Source organism: Marmota marmota, unplaced genomic scaffold (genome assembly GCF_001458135.2).
Source record: "Marmota marmota marmota unplaced genomic scaffold, marMar, whole genome shotgun sequence".
NCBI lineage: Eukaryota > Metazoa > Chordata > Mammalia > Rodentia > Sciuridae > Marmota > Marmota marmota.
Window position 1 is genome coordinate 4,667,564 of NW_026000093.1, and position 25,207 is coordinate 4,692,770.

Sequence of the window (25,207 nt, forward strand, 5' to 3'; positions counted from 1 at the left end):
TAAAATATTCTTTTGAAAATGAAAATCCAGTTAGTGACCTTTGAATTCCTTCCACAGGAATACTGTATTACAAAAGCTACTCCCTTATGTAAAGCAAAATAGTGACTGAGTCAAGAGATTGAGAATAGTATTCAAAATGTGATCATGTAAATCTATGGATAAATAAAATTGAAAATTCTACACATAGATCTTGGAGTCAGCTATTTACTAACTGGGAGCTTTCTCTGATCTGCCTGGATCTTTTTCCACTAGCCCTCTAGTCACCACTAAATATTTCTGCCATGACCAAAGACTTGAATGATAGACATCAAGACCCCTTAATTCAGCTGATGCTGTAATTTCCTTTTGTAGGACTATGAGGAAGAAAAATTCATTAGGAAGAGACCATCCTAAGATGAAAGAGAGTGTTCCCTCCCTGGTTACCTTTCTGTGACTGTTTTCCAATTGTCTACTACTGCCATTGGTACTCTGACCCAATTGTTATGGGAAATTGCATTATGAGAACCACATCTAGGATCAAATTAGGTCAATAGGCAGAAAAATTCCTGCATTTTGGGGAAGCTGAATGGAATTTATGCTGCAGTGCCAAATTTGTGGAGAAAAAATTAGTCTATTAGCAACTAGTGATGAGGTTAACTGTGGAGCAACAAAAGAAAGAATAATTCATTTACTTCATAATCATGTAGGAGTAAAGACAGAATGATCAGTTGTCAGTAGTTTGTCACAAATCAATCACTACTTCATTGGATGCCACTATATTCTCAAATCAACCTTTTCAAAAAATCAGCTAATATGAAGAAACCAAGACACTGTCCCCTGAGGGATACATAAGGATTGACAAGAAAAACTTTTTTCCCAAAGGGCATAGTTATGTACACATAAAATCCAAAAGATCTATAAGCAAAGAATTATAACTAATATTTATTTAACAAGATCACTGAATACAACACCAATATACAAAAATTGATTGCACTGTGTACACTAGCAAGAAACCACAAGAAAAAAAAACTCGATATGTGATTTAACAGCACTATATGTAACAGAGACATCCTATGACCTACTTGTCCAGTGCTCCTCAAAATTCCCAAGGTCATCAAACACAGGAAAATTCTAAAAATACTGTCACAGCCAAAAGGAATTTAAAGAAACATGACAACTAAATGTAACGTGGGGCTCTAGATGGGATCCTGGAACAGAAAAAAAAAAAAATCATAGGTGAAAAGTAAGAAAGTCTGAGTAAATGATGTGCTTTAGTCAGTAATCAGATATCGGCATTATTTCATTAACTGTGATAAATGGTCCATACTAATGTAAGACATGTGTAATAGAAAAAGCTGTGTGAGGCCAAGGGAGGGGAACAGATAGGAACTCTGTTCTAGCAGCTCAATTTTTCTGTAAGTCAGAGATTGTTCTAAAAATAGTCTATTAGTACAAAAGAAGGGAAAGTTGAAAATTAGCTCAACTACATATGAAAATCTAGTATGTAATAAAAGTGACATTAAATCAGTGAACTTTTGAAATAAACGGTGGTATAACCAGGGCTGGGCACTTGGAGAAATGATAAAATTGGATTTATACAAGAAGCACTGAAGAAACTGAATGGATCTGAGATCTAAATGTAAAAAATCTGAAACCATACAGCTGTTAAAAGGAAATCTGGTATATTCTTTTATGAATTCAGGTCAAGGAAAGGCTTTATAATTATGGCTCAAAAATTAAAAGCATAAAAAGGAAAGGAGGTAATTTTTATTTATGATGCTGGGGATGGAATGCAGGGCTTTGCACATTTTAGATGAGCTCTATCCCACTGAGCTACACCTCCAGCCCCAGTATGCATAAATTTAACTACTGAAAAATTTAAAAACTAAAACTTTAGTACTATAAACAACAGAATATCTTCAGGAAAGACAAATTAAAAATTGACATATTTATTCCACACATTGCAGGAAAAGGCTAAATAAATATAAAGAGTTAAAAATAAAGATATTGTCAACTCCTGATATAAAACTGGACAATGGGCATGAACAGGCAGGTCACAGGAAAAAGTAAACAAAAGGCCTTTAAACATAAAAAATTGATTTAACTCAGATGTGAGAATGAAAATTAAAACTAAACTGAGATATCATTTCATACCTATTAGATCAGCAAAAAAAAAAAAATCATCAAATTTAAAAACTTGGTGACCATTGCCTGGGCAAGTCTATAGTGAAATAGACATCCGTATGCATTGTTGGTGACAGTGTCGATTGTCCTGCTATAGGAAGCATTAGGAACATTCAACAAATGGTATAAGCATTGAACCATTAATCTACCAACCTCACTCCTAAAAATTTACCTTCAAGTAGAAGATAATATGTGAACAAGTTAATTTGATATTTAATTATGAATAATATTTAGTAGGAACAAAAAAGTTGGGGAGAACTTTAATATCCATGCAGAACTCGCACAATTGCACACAATGGTGCTATTTAAATATTTCTGTAAAGACTGTGAACTATTAACGGAATGAGGTCCAGGAGATGTCATTAAGTAATAAAAAGTAAAATATGTCACCTTTGTGCAAAAAAGAAGCTGCAATAAGAAATATATATATATATATATATATATATATATATAGTTTTTATATATGAATATATATCAAATACATGTATACATATAAACATATCAAAAGAAAAAAATCATAAAAATGGATATTAAATTTTAATGGGATACTTATACCTAAGGTTACCAATGTGATAAGGTTAGTAATAAGATTTCATGTGTCTTTTTTTATATATATTTCTGAATTTTGCATCAATATTAAAGTCATTCCTCAGTATCCATAGGCAATTTTTTTCTAGGACTTTGTACATACTAAAATCTGTTACTACATAAGTGCCTTATATAAAGTTGTGTCGTGTTTACATATAACCTATGTACATCCTCCTATAGACTTTAAATCATTTCTAATTTACTTATATAGCAAATACAATATAAATGCCCCATAAGTAGTTCTTACACTGTACTGTTTAGGCAATCATAATTAGAAAAAACAGTCTGTTCATGTTCAGTACAAATGTGATTTGTTTGTCCAAATAGTTTTGATCCATGATTGGTGGAATCCAGAGATACAGAATTAATGGAAATGGAGGACGAACCATGTATCAAACAAGATAAAAACAAATCCTGAAAATCAATGTAAAGGAAAACAAATCTAATTATGTAGCAAATAGATAAACTCAGAGGAATGAAAAGATTAATTTGAGTAATTTAAATACAGCATTTTGACTGCATTCTCCCTGACACACAAGAAAACAAGACTCGCACAGCTATTTTCCACTTAATTTAGTACACTTGTTGTGATGTCATGCTTGGTGTAAAATAGTTCTGAAACTATTTTGAGCATTCTATAAAATACTAAATAAGTAAATACATTCTACTGTCGGATTCCAAAAAGATGTGAATATGGAATGGGGGGAAAAATTAGAGGGAGAAAAACCATGTGACATTAGAATTGATCTGGAGGCATCAATATAAATACATGATTGTGTGTGTGAGTGTGTGTATGTGTGTGTATACAGTTACATATTTAATGATTCAGATTCTGGTTTCAAATATTATTGCCCACCAAAAGAAACCAGGATCTCTTACCCTTAGTTATTTCCACATCTGTGGCAGAAAACATTCAACGTGAACTTGGACTACCTTGGGCCAGAAAGCATCTTTTTCATAAACATAATTGAATGGTCCACCATGAAATTCCAGTCTGCTTCCCAACCATATTACTCTTATCAGTTTCACCCAGAAACTGGAAGGCAGACACATCATGGTGAGTCACCAAGTTCTGCCAGGTCTCACTTGTCTGCACTTTGGGGGCAAAATCTAGAGTGTTTAGTTAACAGATCCTTGAGCTTACCCTGTAGTTCATTCATAGACTTTGATAATACATAACATTTCCAGGGTTTTTTTTTTAATAAACCTCTTAACAAGCTCTGGGTTTAATACAAAATGCCAACTGTTCCTGAGGAAAACCTTCCCTTTTATAACACAGGACCAATGTGGTTGGCATTTGTTTTAAACCACACGAGAACAAAGGAACATCTATGCAATGTGGTACAAAGGCAGCCCAGAAACATGGGAACACTTAATATTGCTATATTGGTATCAGAGCCATATGGTGAAGATTTTTTCATATTCTTACATGAAATGTTTCACTCTATTTTTAAAATTTTGACCCATATTTACTTTTTCCCTTACAATAAGTTAGTAAAGACCCTTGGGTCTTCTCTTAACTGGAGTTTCGGGAATTTTCAATGTCTCATTTCTTAGCTCATTTTCTGAAGAGAACAATTCCTCCCACCTCGAACTTCCTCTCCTCCCCCCATCCTTCCTTCTCTCACTTACACACACACACACACACATACACATACACTTTACTATTTAGGTGATCTACCATCAATTACTCCAAGGAAATAGCTTTCCTGAATTCTGTCACCACAAACTACACAGTCCAAAAGTTCACTGATCAAACTATGGGTGACCACTGCCTGCCCCTTGAGTTAGATGAACTTGGGTAAATTACATTAGTCATGAGCCTCAGTCTCTTCATCTCTTTATAAATAATAACACCTACCACAGAACATAGTAGCAGAAAATGGAGATAATGTGTGTAAAACAACTAGCAGAAAACAAGGTTTTTCATTCACACTAATTACTAAATCATTTTATTATGGTTTTGGAATTAAAATAGTTAAGCAAAAATTAATTATAAGCATAGTTTCTTCCAAATGAAGAGTTGGATTATTCACTAATCACTAATGTTACACATTATAATTCCACAATAGCCTAACTGCAATAGAAATCATCAGTTTTTTGTTATTCTCAGAAAAAAAATATTTTTAAGTGTCAACTATCTCAAATGAAGAGATTAAATAACATTATTAATAAACTTTGGTAATATTAGCAATTTCATAAATAAATATGATACTTATTTATCATCTACATGTTTCAGTAGACAGTGGTAGAAGGCTTCAATCATGCTGTCCCCCAAGAGGCACTAAATCAGATCTCTGCTAAAGAGGGAGAAACATGTCCACAAGCACTCCAAGAAACTTTTAAACTTTTGTGCATAATGTTCAAGAATTGCTTGCTTGTTAAAAAAAATATATATATATATATATATATATATATCCTGCAGTCCCTACTTTGTTATACTCTTATATCCTCCCAACCGAAGACATGATGATAAAATATGTATATACAGGCATCTTTTATTGGAAAGGAACCAGTTAGGAAAAATACAAGTAAAGTCATGATCTCAGCTCTAAAGTTAGAAAGGATAAGTTGGCCAGAATATGGTGAGAAGTCGAACCATGTTGATAAGATTGCTAACTCTGTTATGAGAATATTATGACAAGAAGACAAATGAACTCACATGGGATTATGTGGTGAGCCGTTCTAATTAGACCGTGGCCGCCATTAGAAGATGGCGCCGGCTTCCACTGTGGCCTGTGACAAACAACTCCTAATATGGAGAATTGGCACGCAATCCCTTCCCATCCTATGAGAAAGGTCCACGTGGCAGCTTAAGATTGGTATGCGGGAGGCTTTATTAGGCTGTGCTTGGGCGCTCGGCGGGGGGTCACTAGAAGATGATACTTGAATCAAGGCCTGAATAAACTGCTGAAAGAAGAATCCTGTGTCGTGTTTTCCCTTGCCGGCGAGGGGTCGCGACAGGATTAGCCACACTGGATATTCTTAACTTTTAGTATATTCTCTCTGGGGGTTAAAATCAATGATTTTAAACACTGAGCACTCTTAATACTTTTAAGCCTCCTGTCATCATTGTTCAAAGCACTCCATTTACCATATTTTTTTAAAATTAGTTATGTACTATGACTTGGCTTATTAAAAACTTTTATTGGTGTGTTATATATACAGAATAGTGAGATTCATCATGGCAAATTCATACATGAACATAATACAATTTGACCATTTTCATTCCCAGTACCTCCCCTTTCCCTCTTTTCCTCCCTTCCCCTAACCCTAACCCTAACCCTTTCCTTTACTGGTCCCCCTTTTATGTTTATGAGATACTGCCCTACCTTTTTCTTTTTCTGTCTTCCATATATGAGAGAAATTATATGACTCTTGACTTTCTGAGTTTGGCTTATTTTGCTTAACATAATGCTCTCAAGTTCCATCCATTTTCCTACAAATGACATAATTTTGTTCTTTTTTATCCATTGTGTATATACAACACATTTTCTTATTCTATTCATCTGTTAACAGACAATAAGGCTGGCTCCATAACTTGACTATTGTGAATTATGCTGTTATATATGTGGGTATACCTATATTTCTATAGTATAGTGACTTTAATTCTTTTGGATGAAATACTGAGGATTGATATAGTTAGGTCTGATGGTGGCTCCATGCCTAGTCTTTTGAGGAAACTCTTTTATTGATTAAATGTTTGTACTAATTTACAATCCCGCCACCACACAGTTGGGGTTTTGTTTACTGACTACTCCACAAGGACAGACTATCAGCTACAGCACAGTAGATTCAGGTACATTTGAGTCTGAATCCAAAGCCCACAAACTGCTAAATACAAAAGAGATAACGGATAGCTGTTCCATAAATAAAATGTAAGTTTTTAAATGCTGGAAATTTTTATCAGTGCTTAGCCATAAAATTGTCATTTTTCTCTTCTATGTGATTTTATAGGGGTCTTGTGATATTGCAAATAAAATACAGCAGTATACTGGAGAGAGAATGGGCTTTGGACTCAGGAAGTCATGAGTCTTAATTCCATTCTATGGCTTTTTTGCCAGGGGACCCACAGACAAGGTATATAATCACTCTTTCTCTCAGTTTCTTCATTTTGAGAAACTTTTCTAAGCAAGTTAAACATAAATAACAGATAAAGAGGAATATCTTCCAAGTTCAGAAGTAAAGAAAAATATTGGCTGTGGAAAAAAGCAACTGAATTTTGCTGGTTACAAGTCCCCTAACTAGATTTCATTCTTCTATAGACTGTTCTTTATTTTTAAAATGACTTTTCATGGTAAATTGCAAACCAAGTAGGTCGTAATTTTAGGAACCCCACAGATTAGCAATAAGTACTCACAGAGTGTTCAGATTCTTGAGTTTCTTGAAGGCACTCCCTGGAATTTCTCTTATTCTGTTAAACCTCAAGTCTCTAGGAACATAAAAAGGGGAAGAAAATTACAATATGTTGACTTCTATTCTGTCATTATTTCTAGAAGTCTATTTCTTTTTATAACCAAACATACAGCACTAAATTTAAACACAATTAAAACAAGATTAGTGCACATCACCCATTAATCATCAGATATGTACATTGTTTACACCAGATTATTCATATCTGGTGCTCTATGCTAGTTCAAAAATGTCAGAAAAAATGTCATTAGAGACCTGTCAAGATGCAGAATGCCATTTGCTTTAGATAATATTTGATGCTAAAATATATACTATATACAGAAATATGCAAATTGACTATATTTGGTTTGGTAAATAACATTCATATATTAAAGATCACATATCAACTCAACAGAGCACTGTTGATTGAATTTAGTCAGTTATTAATTAGTTAATTTTTCTACATAGCCCAGGAATACAATGGCCTTCATTATATATAGTTTATTTTTTAGTTGTAGTTGGACACAATACCCCCATTTTATTTATTTATTTTTATGAGGTGCTGAGGATGGAACCCAGGGCCTCACATATGCTAGGCATGTGCTCTACCACTAAGCTACACCTCCAGCCCAATACAATGGTCTTCTAAGGAATTTGAAAGTAAGTCAACAGGATAATTACAGAAACAGCATGACAACATTTCAGCTGATGACAGAATATACATATGACTCTGTCACCTACGGACATTACAGCTGCCTTCGTTTAAGCACCCACTGCAATATTCACCCCACAACAAAATTACCTAATGGCACATTTCTTAGAATATACCCCCATCAATAACTGACACATGGCTGTAGTTTGAGAGGTAATTAATTCTCCATACCAGTATTTTTGTTCAGCAATGAAAACACTGCTTTAGTCAGCCTAAGAATTTTCAAGTGTCACTTAGGTGCCACCTGTTCAGTACTGGAATACGAAGATAAGCAGAGCATGGTCTTTGTAACTGAGCATGGATGCTCCAGGGAGGATTAACAAGTGAATTATTACAACACTAGAGCATAGAGTATCTGTAAGGAACACACAAATATCATACTCATATGATGAGCCTCATTACTGGTCTGCCTGGACCCTTCTGTCAGTGAGAGAACCACCTGCCCTAATTCCACTGATTATGGTGGAAATGTCAGTCATGTGCCTCTGCCTGCTGTGATTAGGGTGACAGAGGCCAACCAGCTGAGGGTGGTTTCTCTCTACATGCATTGTTTCTTCCTTGGGAAATACAAGACCATGCAAGGCAAGTTGGGGACCTTGTGAGTGTTGATATGGCTGTTACATGAAATATGTCGGCCTCCCCTCTCCAAATACAAGGCATTTGTAAGTTAGACACCTCTCTCCAAATATATATACATATGCATATAAAAAGGTCTCAATCAGCCTTTTGCTGCTGTGGCCAAAAGATGCAATAAGAACCGTTTTAGAGGAGGAAAAGCTTCTCTGGTGTTCAGAGTTTCAGAGTCTCAGTGCATACTTGGCCAATTCCATTCCTCCAGGCCCAAGGTGTGGCAGGACATAATGGCAGAAAAATGTGGAAGAATGTGGTGGAAAAAAAAAAAAAAAAACAACTCAGAACATGGCACAAGGAAGTAAAGACTGTCTGCAGTTACCACACAGTTAATCCATTCAAGTGGATCAAAATACTGATTAAGTTAAGGCTCTCATAACCCAATCATTTTACCCTTAAGCTTTTTTACATTGTCTCACACATGAGTTTTGGGGGGACATCTCATATCTAAATCATAATAATAAGATAAAATATGTTAGATTTTTGTCACTATAAACAAAATACCTCACAAGAACAATTAAAAAGAGGCAATGTTTATTTGGGGACCACATTTTGAAAGATTCAGTCCGTGGTCAACTGACTCCATTGATCTTGGACTGAGGTGAGGCAGAACATTATAGTAGAAGAGTGTGGAGAAGGAAAGATTCTTAGCTCATAGCAACCAGAAAGCAGAGAAAAAGAAGGGAACAGCAGACCAAGGATAGATATTATCCCCAAGGCCACAACCCCAGTGCCCTACTTTCTGCAGTATCTGCCTAGAGTTACCACCCTGTAGTCCATTCAAATTATTAATCCATTAAATGAGCTGTAACAGATGAGGTTATAACTCTCATGCTATAATCATTACTTAAAAGCCCCACCTCTGAACCTCATTGCATTGGGGATCATGCTTTTTAAATATGAGCTTTGGGGCAGACAATTCATATTCAAACCATAACAAATATATGCATATATAAATATGAAAATATAATATGTGGGTAAGTATAAAATATTAAGTGGATTTAAATTTACAAAAAAATTCATCTAACTTTACATGGTTGTCAACGTTTCCCTTCTCCCTTCTCACTATATCATTTCTTTATTATTCCTTGTCTTCGCACGAAAGCCCGAATGTTTATTCCTAAATACTTGATAGTACTTCACAATGCAGATGGACCACTATACCTTTGTATGTTCTCATAGGGTCAGACATTCTGATTTTTCCCTGATTTTTGCAACACTGTTTAAAAGCAACAGTGCAACAAAGCAAGCATGCATATCTCCTGGTGCATATAAAAAAAAATCTTTCTCTATGGCATATATTCAAAACTGAGATTGTTAGCATAGGGTGTGCATATCTTCCATTTTACAACATGATGTCAATTGCAAATGTATTCTCATCTGAATACATTATAACAGTAATTTAATTAATTGAAAATAATGCAAAACCATGCTTGAACTAATCACCAAATTATAAATTTAAACTTGCCACTGGATTGATATGAAAGTCAAAGTGTTATTCCTATTATCAGAATTCCTTACTTGTACTTCTTCACAAGTGTGCAAAAATAAGTTGCCCTGACACAAATACAAAATATCTTTGTAAAGTCGTGCTGTAGTGAGGTCTCTGTGATCCCAAGGGTTGTTCAGTGGACTGTGAGAAGCATGGTCCATGAACTGTGGCCATGACCTCTTCTCACCTCTGATGTGCACTGAGGGAATCTCTGCCTGAGAAGCAAAGTTAGAAACACGGATATTTTGTTTCCCATAAATTCCAATAAGGCGTATTCAAATGCACCCAATGAATATGTTAATACTTGTCTTCTTTAACTGGCAATATTCTGTCACACAAAATTTTACAGTCAAGTGCAGTAAACTGGAATTCTAGGGAAAGGCCTCCCCTCATAGTTTTAACTATTTCATTTTAAAATATACAGGGCATTGTATAATTTGTTACCTATAAGAGGGTAAATTCATTCTTATATTATTAAACCCCAAATTAGATCATCTGAATTCAAATGACCATAAAATTTGCATCGTGCTGATTTCTGTGTAAATTTTACCCCAGAATGCGATTTATTTTTCCCAGACAGATTGCCTCTCTCTTGATCAAGCTACGTCACTAGCAATTTGACTTATACAAAATGTGTTGTTTCCATAAAACTTCCCTTAGCCTAAAGTTTAGTATTACATTTTCACTCATTACACATTTAGGTTCTGCTATAGTTAGGACCTTACCTGTCCCCCAAAGGTACTTATATGAAAGGCTTGGTCACCAATGGTGATGGAATAGTCAAGAGGTGGGGCCTGATGAAAGCAAGTTAGATCATGGGGGCCTGTTCTTAAAGGTGATATTGGGACCCCAGCTCCTTCCTCTTTCTCTCTTTACTTCCTGGCTGCCATGAAGTGAGCAGCTTTGCCCCACTGTGCACTCCCCCACCATGATGTTCTGCTTCCCACAGGCCCACAGCCACAAGGCCAAGCAATCATGGACTGAAACAGTGAGCCAAAATAAACCTTTCAACCTTGTAATATGAGCCAAAATACCCTCAGGTATTTAGGTATAGCATTGGAAATCTGACCTAATGCAGAGTGAAATTTGAATTATTATATATCCTTCACAATTGCTTCAATTTCTATAGATATAATATTGTTGAATATTCATGATAATACAAGCTTCATTCCACCCATTTTTCACCGGAACTCAGAGTGCCAGTGAAACCAGAGAGTTTATTTGGAATGGTAAAACAAAAATTAGATGATGTGTTTGCCTGTCTCCCCTCCCCTCCTCCAATCCAAATTGAAAAAAACTGAGAAGGAAATATTATGTGTTCTTCATAGTAAGTAATTTGGAATCAGTGTCTCTAACCAATAAGAGATAGGTTTTTAGCTTGAACTCAAACCAGAAGATTCTCCGGCTAAAAGGATTTTAAATGATTCCTTATAACAGACTGGGAGTTAAAAAGAAACATGGATAGAGAGTAGGTGGACTATCCCCAAAGGAATTAGTGCAGCTCAAGTTCATGCCATGTGGTCCCTTTCAGTAACAGTGCATGCCAGACAGGGCTATAGGAATCCACAAGCCATTCATGGGCAAAAATGTCCAGAGCAAGATACAAAGAGAGAGAGGTCCTGGCCTTGTCTAGATCCTGAGGTTCTTAGCATGTTTTATAAATGCCACCTTTTAGCGTAACATTTAGACCACATTTTATGTTTACACTAAATAAACTGACATTTAATGTACAAAAAAAAATATATATATATATATACGATTGTCTGGAACTAATTCACCCAACAATTGCAGAAGCCATTTTTAAGATTACATTCAATGATATGTGTGGCATGGATGGTGCAGTCCAGTTTCAGTTGTAAGAGGACTGTGATCCCCTTAGAATATTTGCTAGCTGGACCTGGTCTGGGACCCGATGCATAATTTCTCTAAGAAGAAAAAATGACAAGTCAATCTCTCATACCCAGTCCACAGAGCTGGTCCTACCATGCTGCAAACCTCCTAATAATGTCCAGGGTTAAAGACAGTCTCAGGTTTGTTTGGAATAAAATACTGGCCATTTTAGAAAAAAAAAATCTGGTACTGAAAGAGCAAAACAAATAAACTGGAGCACTCAGCACCTGTCTTAACAGGCTGTTTCTCTGTTTGCATTTGCTAGTTGTTTCTCATACAACCGAGAAATGGTCATTCAGGCAGAAAGCCTATCTTCATGAAATAAAGATCAAGCAGATTCATTCTTGAGCCGAAAGCATTCCTGTTGAAGGTGGGGATACGATTAAGTCACTGTAATGGCAAAAACACACAATTGTGGAAAGAAATGTACGCCATTTGCTTCACTCCATGAACTCTTCAAAGGGCATAGATGACTCCCGAGAGCAGGGGTCATCCTTTCATTTGTAAGGAGCTCACATCTGCACACTCCTGGCAGCCACAGGGTCATCACTGGCTTCAGAGCACGAGGTAAACTGCTGCCTTAGTCCAGCCCTCAGGTGGTCACTCTGACCTAGCTCTCAATGATCCCCATGACCCACTGCTGTCCCCTCCCTCAGCTGCTGTCCTGCTTTCTCATTGCATAGTCCCTATATGCTGTGCCACGGTACCCTTTGTACCCAGTTTGGGGCAAATACCCATCTAGCCACTGTGCCAAAGGTTTTGTGTTTTTGTGTTGCTTTCCTCTCGATGTTATTAACATTCAAATAAACTGACTTTGAATGAAGCAGATTACCCTCTATAATGGGAATGGGCTTTAAACAATCAGTTGAAAGCCTTGAAAGAAAAAGACTGAGGTCCTGCAAGGAAATTCTGACTCCAGAGTAATCTTGAACTTGAACTGCAACATCAGCTCCTCTGTGTACGTAGGTCTGTTGGCTTAAATCTCTCTGCCTGCATGTACACACACACACACACACACACACACACACACACACAACCTGGTCCCTGGTATGTAGTCATTGTTCTAACCAAGTCTACACAGAGCCAACCCCGTAGGAGTCCAAGAAAGGAAGCCAGACCCTGTGGGAACTTTGCCAGGGTTGGTTTGGTACATATGGTTGTGGGCTAACTTATTTTTTTTTCTGTTTTTGTACATATTGATGTTTAGCTACATATCTACAACAATGGCTAAAGTGCTTTTACAAACATAAGAATATTATAAAGGTTTCAAAGATGATACTAGAACAACTTTACAACTGTTCTTCCATCATCGAGCTTTTTCATTTTTCTCCTCAATGAAATTCCCCTCCCAGATCCACACTATTTTTTAGAAACCATTTCATCCCCTCTCAAGCTTGTGGATTAGATTAAGCAGAACTGAGGCTCTCTCTGCTGAGTGCTTGTTCACAAAATCCCTGGGATCAGGGAATCGATTACTTTATGGGTCTTAAAGCACTGAGCACGGTCAGGTGCCCCAGAGAGTTAAAATTAGAAGATAATAGACAACACACACACACACACACACACACACACACACACATACACACATAAAATCTAAAAGGATGTACTTGTCTTTAATGTCCTAGTTTTGTTTTTTTTCTTTTCCATTTTATTTTATTTTTGGTACTGGGGATTGGATCAAGAGAGGTTTAACCACTGAGCCACATCCCCAAGCCCTTTTTATAAATATTTTATTTAGAGACACGATTTCATTAAGTTGCTTAAGGCCTCGTTAAGTTGCTAAGGCTGGCTTTGAACTTTCAATCCTCCTGCCTCAGTCTTCTGAGCTGCTGATTTACAGGTGTGAGCTACCACACCCAGCTTTTTCTTTAAAAACAAAAACAAAAGAGGACCGATACTTTTATAAACTTAAAAAACTTGAACATTTTGTTATTTTTATTTATTTATTTGTGGAACCCAGAGCCTCATGCATACTAAGTGCATGCTCTACCACTGAACCAAATCCATAGGCCTGAACTTTTTAAAAAGAAACCAGTTTACAGTCCAGTTCCTCCAACCTCTGATTTTACATATGGAAAAGGAAGAAAAAAAGTCAAGGGGAGGGGAGAGAACTACAACAAACTCGCATATCCAGCCAAGCTGAAAATGAACACTACTGTTTCAAGGCAAGTGTTAGTATGCTGATTTTAGAGCTGAAAAACTAAGACCCAGAATATCTCATTTCCCTAAAAGTAAACCAAGTGGCCGCGGAGAACAACCCTCTAGGACGTCTGCTCACAAAGCAGGCCCTGCCTCCCACCTGACCTCCAACACACTGTGAGAAAACTGAAATCTCAGGATGACAAGTACATTCACCATCAGCCACTGAGGTCCAGAGGCTGCTTCCGAAAACATGTCTCCTGATCCTCACATGAACACACTTTCCACCTCATTATGTAAAAGAAAATTCCTGCTGTTCTCAGGCAGAACAGAGAGAGCTCCGTGCTAAATCCTTTCTCTTTCATGGATTACCTGGTTAAAATTAACATTATTTGTTTCCACAAAGGAGCTAATAGTGACACAGTTAATGGAAGATATTAACCTGTCCAAGGTAAGTCAGTACTTAATGCAAGGATACAGCTGCATTATTCACGTAACTCGAAGGATCTTAATGTAAAAAGAGTGTTATAATTCTGGACAATATACCTGTTCGTGGAAACCCAGAGCAAACTGCAAAAACCTTGACGGTCTGTTCCAGATATTTTCATCCTCTGCATATTTGGTCCTTCCAGCAGGTGTCACTAAATGGTAGTTGTCTTCCAAGTCAGAGAAATGATTTCAAGGGAGATGAGGTGGCTTAATTTGTCCTGAATGTCACAGTGTGAGGCCACAGACTGACTATGAGTCACCATCCATTGCATGTGAAAATAGGAGCCAATAACAAAGCTTCACTTAAAGGTAATGAAACATCATATTATACCAAATCGTGTCTTTTATTTGGTAATAAGATGCTCTAAGTGGATTTTCATATAAAACCAAAGTGCCATAGCCTGTTGAATGTTAAGACATTCCTAACTTTGTCATTCCTTCTGAAAATGTTTTTCAAAATAATAATATTTAGCCTTTGAAAGTAATTATTTAACATAATCCATAGTATCAGGTTCAGTATTCTACTATGCAATAGTTTTCACTCTTGTATGCTCTCTCTGGGTTTCTGTGTGGCTCTTCAGAATGCTCCTATGCCTGGGAGGGAGGACAGGTCAGTATCAGCATCAGCAATCCCACTAGACAAGGCAGGCCTATTTGCACGTGACCCAATAAACATCGTCTGAAAGTAGAAAGAATCTTACAGAGTCACTGAGATCGGACTTGGTTATATTCTTATCTTGTCCTATATTTATCCTGATTGTCCTTCCTGTTTCCTATCACTAGATTGCTACTTTGTTCTGGGGGAGTCAGAAACATCACCCCACCATCTGGTCTTTGACCATTTATCTGGTGATCTGGGGCTTGTCGGGCATGAGATGTCCTCCTAGATCCCCTGATGCCCCTGTTATGAATAGAGCTGAGCCAGTTTGCATAGCTCTTATTCAACTCCATACCCTGGCATTCCCTGGTTCTCTCCCAGCCCCATCAGGTGGAACTTTTCATCAGTCCCTAGCCACACTGTTTTACAGCCCTACATGTGTACACACGTTGTTCTTCTCCTAGAAGGCCATTTCCTTTCTTCTGCTTCTCTCACAGGGATCGAGGTGTAAAAGATGCCACAAAACCTTGAGAGCATGCTTAAAGAAGATCAGAAGAAAGAAGAGCTAGGACACCATCTGTTTGGGTGCTTCCTGATGTTCAAAACTACTGGAATGCTATTGATGAGCCTCCACATCCATCCTTCAGTTGCACAGAGAAGCAGTCCCCATCAGCCACTCTCTGGAAATTCCCCTGTGCTCCCCTCAGGCCTTTGAAATGACAGGCAGTGTAGCATAGTGGTTAGAAAAGCAGACTTCAGAGCCGGGGACACATACTTGATTGTGTCACACTTGGCCACTCCCAGCTGTGTGACTGTCTCAGAGGCTCCTCATCATAAAACTAGGATAATGAAACTCAGTATTAAATGTCCTAAGGCATGCAAAGTTGATGGGATAGTGTGTCTAATGTGTACCAGTAGTCAAAACATTGCGAGTATCAACATATATTCTGCTATTAGAACATTTTAAATACTACATTGTCATCGTCTAGTTACCGTATCTCTGCCTAATCAGAGAGGTTGTCTCACTACCTTTATGTACACAATGGAAAATTTGTATCCCTAGCATTACTGTCGATCCTGAGTATTAAACCAAAATAATAAGAACAATAAAAATAGAATGAACCACCTATGATTTGTAACTGGAAAAAATTAAAAATACTGGAAATCAAAAAAGGAAATACTAGAAATCTAAAGCAAATACAGAACAAGTTTCAGTTCAGCAACATACAGTTATATAAGTAAAGGGGAAAAAAAACACGTTAGCAAAACCATGCTGTCTGATGAAAATTCAAAATATACTTTCTTCCAATTCAAAATCAATTGTGAGAAAGAAAAGAAACACCCAGTTAACAGAAATGAGACTAACAGAGCAGGTCACTGTCACTTGAAGTTCAGTGCCTGAGTGTCAGGCACCAGACCTACCCAAGTGTTGGGAAATGTATCCTGTTTGCCAACTGCTGGGAATCATCTGTCTATACATTCACCACTTCATTCCTGGAGTTACACAAGGGAACAGAGACATTAGATTTTGCAATAGTCTAAACTTTGTCAGCTATGCTATATCCTTTTTTGGGAAACATATCTTCATCCAACAAAATTTTAGTAAATTATTTAATATATTTTTGGTTTATCTTTTATGACATTATCTGTGTTCCAATAAAAACAACTGAAAAAAAAAAAACAGTTCCTAAACTTATTTTTAAGATAAGTCAATTTCCACATCTCACACTTCAGTTGCATTCCTTCTTCAACACATTGCAAGCCAGCTTCCTCCTTTCCTGCCTCATGCACGTGGCCCTGGTCTAGGTTGCATGTCCACTCTGGATAGACACTCAGTGAATCTGGTGGTTATTGTGCTTGTCCTTTCGGTGGTATTTTGCTGCCTTCCTCCTCAAGTTCCTCTTGCTCTTCTGCTGTCTCTATAAACAGTCTATTTCCAATTTCTTTTCTAAATCATGTTCTTAGGACTATCTCTACAATGTTACTATCCTTCAGTCTCTGCCTTGGGCCCCTTTCTCTCCTTCCTTGACCTTCATAAGAAATTTTTTGACTTTCAAGTAACTATATAAAAGTGAATAAAAAGTATTTCAAGAATTCTAAGGTAGTATAAATGTATGTATGTGTGTGTGTGTATCTATACATACATACCTATATATATGTGCATACAATGAAGGGAGAGATTCATACATTCATGTACATAGGTAAACATAACAAAATTCTACCATTCTCCTAGAACCAAAATGGAGTTACTTTTGTCAAGCCTAACCAATAATAAATGAAGTTGAGAGGTTATAAAGGAAAGGTTCTCATGTGTGATTGCCTGATATTAACTATCACAAAAGACTGGCAGGACCACAAATATGCACAAAAGCCACCACAACCTTAGACGCACATTACTTCTGTGAGAACAATTGCCCAGCAACTATCTATGCAACCTCAGAAGAACATGACTCCTATTATTAATCACTGTGGCCAAGGATTGTTGTCACAAAATATCTGATGCAATCCTCCTCATTTTTGCCTTAACAAATTTCCCTTGCTTCAATCAATTTGAATATACACACAGTTTACTATGGTTTGAGTATTCCCATTGCAGTGTCTGCTATTCCAATATTCTGCTAGTCACAAATTAACTAAAGTATTTTTGGAGAATTTTTGTATTTTTTTTAGATTGACATATTTACCACATCTTTCATGCCTGATGTTCATTCATCCATTTGATCTAATAGATGAGGCACCATACAAGGTACCTCAATTTCTCCCAAAGTCCAGAAAAATCCTCCTCTTTCCCATTTTCCTATTATCCACTTAGACACAAAATCAGAAACCTGGGAGCTACTCCCTCCTCCTGAGCCCATATAGCCAAGGCAACCTCTACGTCCCCTGCACCTTCCCCTGACAGGTCCTATGCCCACATCGTCACCACGGAACTGGCTAACCTATGCCCCTCATCCCTCTGGCATACAGCTGTGAGAGCTTTCTTTAGGAAAGCAAATAATTTTGCTTTGTTGGTTTATTTTTAAATCCTCCCATGACACTCTATTGCTAAGAGAGCCCAATCAGAGCTGCTTATGTGGTGTGTGAAACCCATCCTAACTTCCTCCACGTCCCTTCCTTACACCAGTCAACAGTTGTGACACCCTTTGTTTTCAATGCATACTTTCATGTCTTATCTACTGTCCTTTTTTTTTTTTAGAATTACTCCCCCCATTCTATGCTAGAAATATCCACTCACCTTCAAAAATTCTGCTCAGTGATGATGCCTTTTATAAAGCCTTTAACCTGACAAGAAAGCTTGACTGTGACCCAGTGTGGCTGCCCCTGCATTGGCTGCTATTCTATAAGCACCATGCACTAGGGCTCCCAGCTTGGGTACCAGGCACTAAGCATGGCCACTAAGAGACAAAAGAAGAAATACACTACGTTTTTATAGTTCTGAGGAAATACACCATTTCTTAAAAAACAGAATGATTTTCCCCCACCCCTTACTTTTGCTTTACTAAATACCCACAGCGAAAACCACACAAAGTGCATTCACATTACAGAAAAAAATGGTTGCCTTCTTTCTTTTATTGTTTTAATCAATCTGCTACTTTTTATGTATAGTTTCCTATGACAGTATTTTTGTACTATAATTTATTCTACAGTGAGATCAACTTTAGAAATGTTACCTGGACAGAAAGTCAACAAAATTTTAAATGTTTTTGCATACAACAGTGATTAACACACACTTACTCACAAAAGATGGATAGATGGATGAATGGAAGGAAGGAAGGAAGAAGAGAGGGATTTGGGATCGTCCAAGAAGAAAATATATATCTTATCTGAAGAGCCACAGACACTAAATAAATGTCTATGACCTCACTACATTGTAGAATAAGTGAGCAAATCAAAATCAATATGCCAACAATGTGACTCTCAGAGGTAAGGGATATTTTCAGTAGAACTCTTTGAAAGTACCATTTCCTCTTCCTAAAAACAGATGGAAGGCAGGGGCTGCTTTTTCTAAATCCATTTGTACTAGTGGCCTGGCCTCTAGCATGTAGTTATATTACATGTTTGCTCATTCCAAGGCAAAAAAAATTTGTTTTAAAGGTCATAAACAATCTTACAAATCTAATTTGATCTGAATTCAATGCCTAAAAATTATTCTGAATGAAACACCAGGTGAGGAACAAATTTATCTACAATGTAGCTAAGCAGCAGAATAAAGAATCATACAACTTTCCCATTTTTAATTTTACAGGAGAGGAAGTCTTCTGCCAAGATTAATAACACCGTAGCAATTTAAATGAAGAAACAACTAGCTGGGTATTTTGGTGAATATTATTACTATCATCCAGTCTTTACCATAATAGATCACTTATTTCTAATGAATTGGTCACTGTTATAATCCAACAGGCTGAAGGAAGGAGAGCTCTCTTATGGGAAGAAGTTTGCTCAACCCATTTCTTTAAATACCATCATAACTTGTTAGTATAGATTTATATGAGTTCTGGTGTTACACATCAGATCAGAGTACACAATCACAATTCACATCACACAAAATTCCTCATATTTCAATTTAATATAAATTCTGATATCACTACCATTACAAAACTCATTAAAATTTTAAATAACACATTAAATACTATTATCTTCTATTCCAAAAATCATTCTTCTTTTAATTGATAGATGAGGTAAAGATTTGTATATATTTTTTAATCAAATCGTCCAGGTAATGTAGAAATGTTACCTTATTAGAAAGTCCATGAACTTCTAAAGACTCACAAGCAATAGTGATCAATACATATTTACTGATAAAAGACAGATGGAGGAATGGATGGAGGGAGAGAGGGAGGTATGGGTGTAGGCTCTTCCAAGAAGAAAATAAATATTTTCTTATTTTTTGTTTGGTGCAGTAAAATTATAATGATGAGATTCATTATGCCATATTCATTATACATGCATAATTTGATGAATGTCATTCCCTCTTGCCTTCCTTTTCCTTCTTTCCCTCCTTCCCCCTGATCCATTTGCTCCACTGTACTGATCTCCCTTCTTTATTGTTATTATTATTTAAATTAGTGCATATTATATATTTATATACATATGTTTGTGTATGTATAAATATATAAATTTCACTGTGATATATCTGTACATAAGCATAGCAAAATTTGGTAGATTTCATTCACAGTACTTCCCCAGATCTTCCCCTCCTCCCTTCTTCCCAAACCCCTTCCTCTACTCTATTTATCTTCCTTCTATAAGAAAATAAATATTAATTAATTAAAGTAGATATAATTTTGAAATAAATAATACAATAGCTTGCACAGCAAAGTCACTCAGAAATTGTATGATAAATAATTGAATTAATGAATAACACTGAGTGAATACATTAAAAATAATTTTTACCCTTCAGGTTAACCAAAAAAACAGTACTTATAATATTATGTAGGTAATTTTGTTAATCATGTTTTTCAGTTCAGACTTTTTTAAAAAATGAGAAAGCATGGCCCAGAAAAGTTCACAAAATTATCTGTGACCTGTGAATCTCATCTTCTTCATCACAGGAGATTTCAGATCTTCTGACTTTGATTAAAGTGATTTTCCATTAGAGCGCATTATTGTTTGTGTCTAGTAACTAAAAAGAGAAAAAAAAATTGTTCTGCAATGACCTATTTTCAGAGGAAATGTTTTTATAATGAGCAAAAGAACACTGCACAAGTCATTGTAGTTTCTAGTCAGCAGTTTTATTGTATGACTGGAATGGCGGAATGACTGTAATTGCTTGCTTAGGTCTGGAAGCATTTCCAGCTTCTTAGCCAATTTATAATTTCTGGCATCCTTTAATCTCTTGATCAGGAGAAAGTTGGTCAGAATTTTCAGGGGTACATTTGGGGTTTCATGGAAGCTACTGATTGGCAGGGTCTTACCACATACACCACATACACATGTAAAAAAGGAAATTCCTTTACCAAAGATTAGAAATAACTATCAAGAGTAAAATGGGCAGAATTAAATTTAGCCTGAACCTCAGAATCCAAAACAAAGTCATACTATTCCAATGGGTGAGATTATACGTTTATAAAATGACATTTTCACACTTTTGTAGAAAAATTATGATGCATCCATGAACATCTTAAGAACATAGAATGCGCATGCCATCATTAATTCAACCAATGCACTTGTAAACAATAAAATAAGACCATTGTGAAGACGTTTTACTTTGGTTGGAAGACAGACATGAAAAACAGTATCTCCAATTTCTTATTTTAAATTGTTCATTGCTGATAAAGTATGATGCAGTAAAAAGACCACTGGATTCTATATTAAGATCTGCTGTTATAAAACCCATACTAAAACAGACACCTGATCCTTGACAGAAATATCAAGAACATACATTAAAGAAAAGACAGCCTTTTAAACAAATGGTGCTGGGAAAACTAGATATCCATATATTAGATGGTATCTATATACCAACAGAAGAATAAAACTAGATTTCTTTCCCTAACCCTGCATAAAATTCAACTGTAGATTGCTCAAAGATTTTGCATCTAGACCAGAAACTTTGCATGAGTAGAAGAAAACAAAAGATCAACGCTTCAACATATAAGCTCAGGCTCAACTTATTCAATAGGACGAACAGAAATCAGGAAATAATACCAAGAATTAATAAAGAGTATAGCATCAAATTAAAAAGCTTCACACAGCATAGGAAACAATAACATAAAGAGAGAACCTTCAGAATAGGAGAAAATATTTTCCAGATAGCCTTCTAGCACAGGATTAATATCCAGAATACATTAAAAAAAAACCCTTAACACCAAAGAAGAAAATAAAACAAATAAAAATAACCCTATCAATAAATGGACAAATGAACTAAAAAGACATTTCTCAAAAGAAATGCAAATAACCAACAAATATCTGCCAGGTTGGCAGGATCTTACCACATACACCACACACACATGTAAAAGAGTAGATTCCTAATTTCATTTACCAAAGATTAGAAAATAACTATCAAGAGTCAAATGACCATACTGAGCAAAATTAAATTTAGCCTAGCTTTCCCTGACAGATGTGCCAAGAACATACATTAAAGAAAACACAGCCTTTTTAATTTCTGTTCAACACATTTCTCCATCAGGGAAATGCAAATCAAAACCACACTGAGATTTCTTCTCACTCTAGTTTGAGTGGCAATCCTCAAGGATACACGTAAGTGTAAGGATACAGGGAAAAAGGAACTTTTCTACATTGATGGTGCAGATGCAAATTAATACAAGTGCTATGGAAATCGCATGGAGTCTCCTCAAAGGATTAGAAATGGAACCACCCTATGATCCAGGTATATCACTCCTTGACATTTATCCGAAAGAATTAAAGTCCACATACTATGGGGACACACGCATACCCATATTCATAGCAGCACAATTTGCAACAGCCAAGTTATGGAGCTAGCCTAAGTGTCTTTAAGCAGATGAATGGATAAAGAAAAATGTAAGATATATATTAGAGTTTGTAGCATATATACATAAAAATTCTACTCAGCCATAGAGAAGAACAAAATTATGTCATTTGTAGGAAAATAGATAGAACTGCAGAGGATTATGTTAAGCAAAATAAACCAGACTCAGAAAGTTAAGGGTCATATGTTTCCTCTTAGATGTGGAAATCAGAGAGAAAATGGGGGGTGGGGATCTCGTGAAAATAGAAGGGACAACAGTGTAATAAGGGAAAGGGGTCAGAGGGAGGGACAAGAGGAGATACTAGAGAATGAAATTAAATCAAATTATATATGAATTTGCCACAATGAATCCCACTATTATGTAAAATTGTTATGCATCAAAAAAAAGTTGTATTTTTTTTAAGTTGTTGTTAATCAGAAGCCAATCTCTTTAGTCTCTGCCTACTGAAATGTCCCCATCAGGGAAATGATGAGCTGCCCTGAGTGACATCCCTGGTAAACCTAATAATGAAATATAAAATTATCATCAGTTATGCTAAGTGAATAATTATTATTATCAATATTTTCTTTCCATAAAGAATGCATTCACTGAGTAGTCTATGCATATTCCAAATTCCATATTCCCTTCTTCTTTATCCCTAATTTCTGTAAATCTCAGTTTTTCAGGCCCAGACTCTGAAGGAATACAGGCAGCTCATGTTCATTTCAGACCGCAACTTTACCACCAGAGTACCAGAATGATACACTCTCACTTCCTTCCTATATCCTTCCTCTCTCACTAATGCTCACCTTCGTGCAAGAGAGCTAGAGACACTTGAGGATGAATAGATGCATCCAAGTTATTATTCTGTAAAAGAAATATAAAAGAGCTATCATGGATCTCTTCACTCTATGTGTAAATCTTAATCAAGTTCCTTTTTGTTTTGTTTCATTTTGTTTTTTATTTTGTCAACTCTTTAAAGAGGAACCAGAAAACACTCTGTCTTACAGAAAAAGTAGGGCAATTTAGGTGGATAAGAAGATATAAATAAATACCCATCAAGGACAGGGCAGGCACTGGGTGGGGGGTATAGATCTAGTCTGAAGGGTCAGGACAGCAGTTCTGAAAAACAGGTGCAATAAAAATTTCTCAAGAGGCATACGATGCTGAAAAGTACCACCAGGGTCACTTATTGGAGCAGTCTGTCTGTGTACTTCTGTAGGCATGGCTATTTCTATCTGAAGGTCAGTACTCTAGATAGAAAAATAAAAGCTCAGAGCTTTTCCCCAGAAGATAAATGCTAAAATCTATTTGTAAGAAAAAATAAAAAGCAAAAAAATTGTAAAGTGAGAAAATGTAACTATATATTGATGGCATAAATTTAAAAATAATCCCTATGTGAACTGTAAAAAGAGAATTAAAATAAATGATAAATGGAATATATATTCAGATGGAACTGTTAGAATTAATGTTGTTGAAGTCCTTCTTTGAGAAGATGATGAAAATATTGATTTTATATAGACTCCTATAGTTTAAGTGTATACATATATACAAATACATGCTAAAACTTTTAGCATAACCACTAAATGTAGAACTGAAATTAAGTTCCAAACTACCAGAAGGAAAACTGAGAAGAGAAGCAAGCAATCAATACAAATGAATTTAAGAAAGAAAGATTATTTTAAAAAATAAAGAAAATATAAAAAGGTAAAAAAAATAGAAACCAGAAGACAAAAATAAATCAAAATATATCAGTATTTCTGTAAATGAACTAAATGTTTCATATAGAAAATAAAGATAACTAGAATGAATACCAGTGTTCTTGTGAAAATTATGTAACTAAAGAGCAAGATTCCACTCTTACTATGTGACAAATCTAAGATTAATATCCAAAGTGCAGTTCTATTCTGTCCAACATGGGATAATCAAGACAAAACTACATTTACCCTCCCATTTGAAACAATAAAAAAGCAGATAAAATATATGAAACACTAGCACTGGAAAGCAGGAAATGAAAGATAGCAATTCCCCAGAAATAAAAGGAGGAGGAGGAGGAGGAGGAGGAGGAGGAAACTTAATACAGGTGGTTTTAAATGAATCATCTCACAAGAACCAGGTGTAAGTTTGGTCAAAAGCTTGTCAACAGCCACAGGTATATGGATTGATTTCAAACTAGAAGGAGATTTCTCTAAGGCTGCTGGAATCTGTGGCTTCATTTCTGTCTGGCTCAATACCTTATTAACAAAACAGAGAGCAGTAGAGAAAGACATGTTAAATGTGCAAATAACATGAAGCTTTGCAGAAAAGGTCATATGCTGTCTAGCATAGTCATATTCTAAGTGGTTCTTGCAATAATAACACAAATTTAAATATAAGATGAATAAATACAAATTATATTAAGTCTAGGATAAAGAAAATATTTTTTTTTAATTTTAATTAGTGTCTACCAAGGACTATATACCAAGTACTCTGTGAAGTTCTGTAAACAAAAATAATTAAGTATAGTTTTAGCTGGCATTAGTCAATAAAACAAACAAATGAAATATTACTTTGCATTATTAGACTATGGAGCATTCATCAATTCTGGGAAAATATATATTTCTGATTTGGTCTGAATGCTCACATACCAACCAAAATATTGTGGGTGAAAGGTACAAGCAAACAAATTAAATTAAGAAGAAAGAGAT

General features: G+C 35.9%; 1 protein-coding gene and 1 long non-coding RNA gene across 3 annotated transcripts in view; one reads left to right on the forward strand and one right to left on the reverse strand.

Moving 5' to 3' along the window:
- Nucleotides 1-17,220, forward strand: part of LOC125610546 — a 33,923-nt gene extending 16,703 nt beyond the window's left edge. The window contains exon 3 of the long non-coding RNA XR_007340531.1: nt 15,591-17,220. This is a non-coding gene — a long non-coding RNA (uncharacterized LOC125610546). The remainder of the gene's footprint in view (nt 1-15,590) is intronic.
- The window catches only part of Pxdnl (peroxidasin like), a 488,149-nt gene that overhangs the window by 324,063 nt on the left and 138,879 nt on the right, over nt 1-25,207 (reverse strand). For both annotated transcript variants that reach the window (XM_048782891.1, XM_048782890.1), the window contains exon 2: nt 7,112-7,183. In XM_048782891.1, coding sequence (XP_048638848.1) covers nt 7,112-7,183 — 72 coding nt within the window. The remainder of the gene's footprint in view (nt 1-7,111; nt 7,184-25,207) is intronic.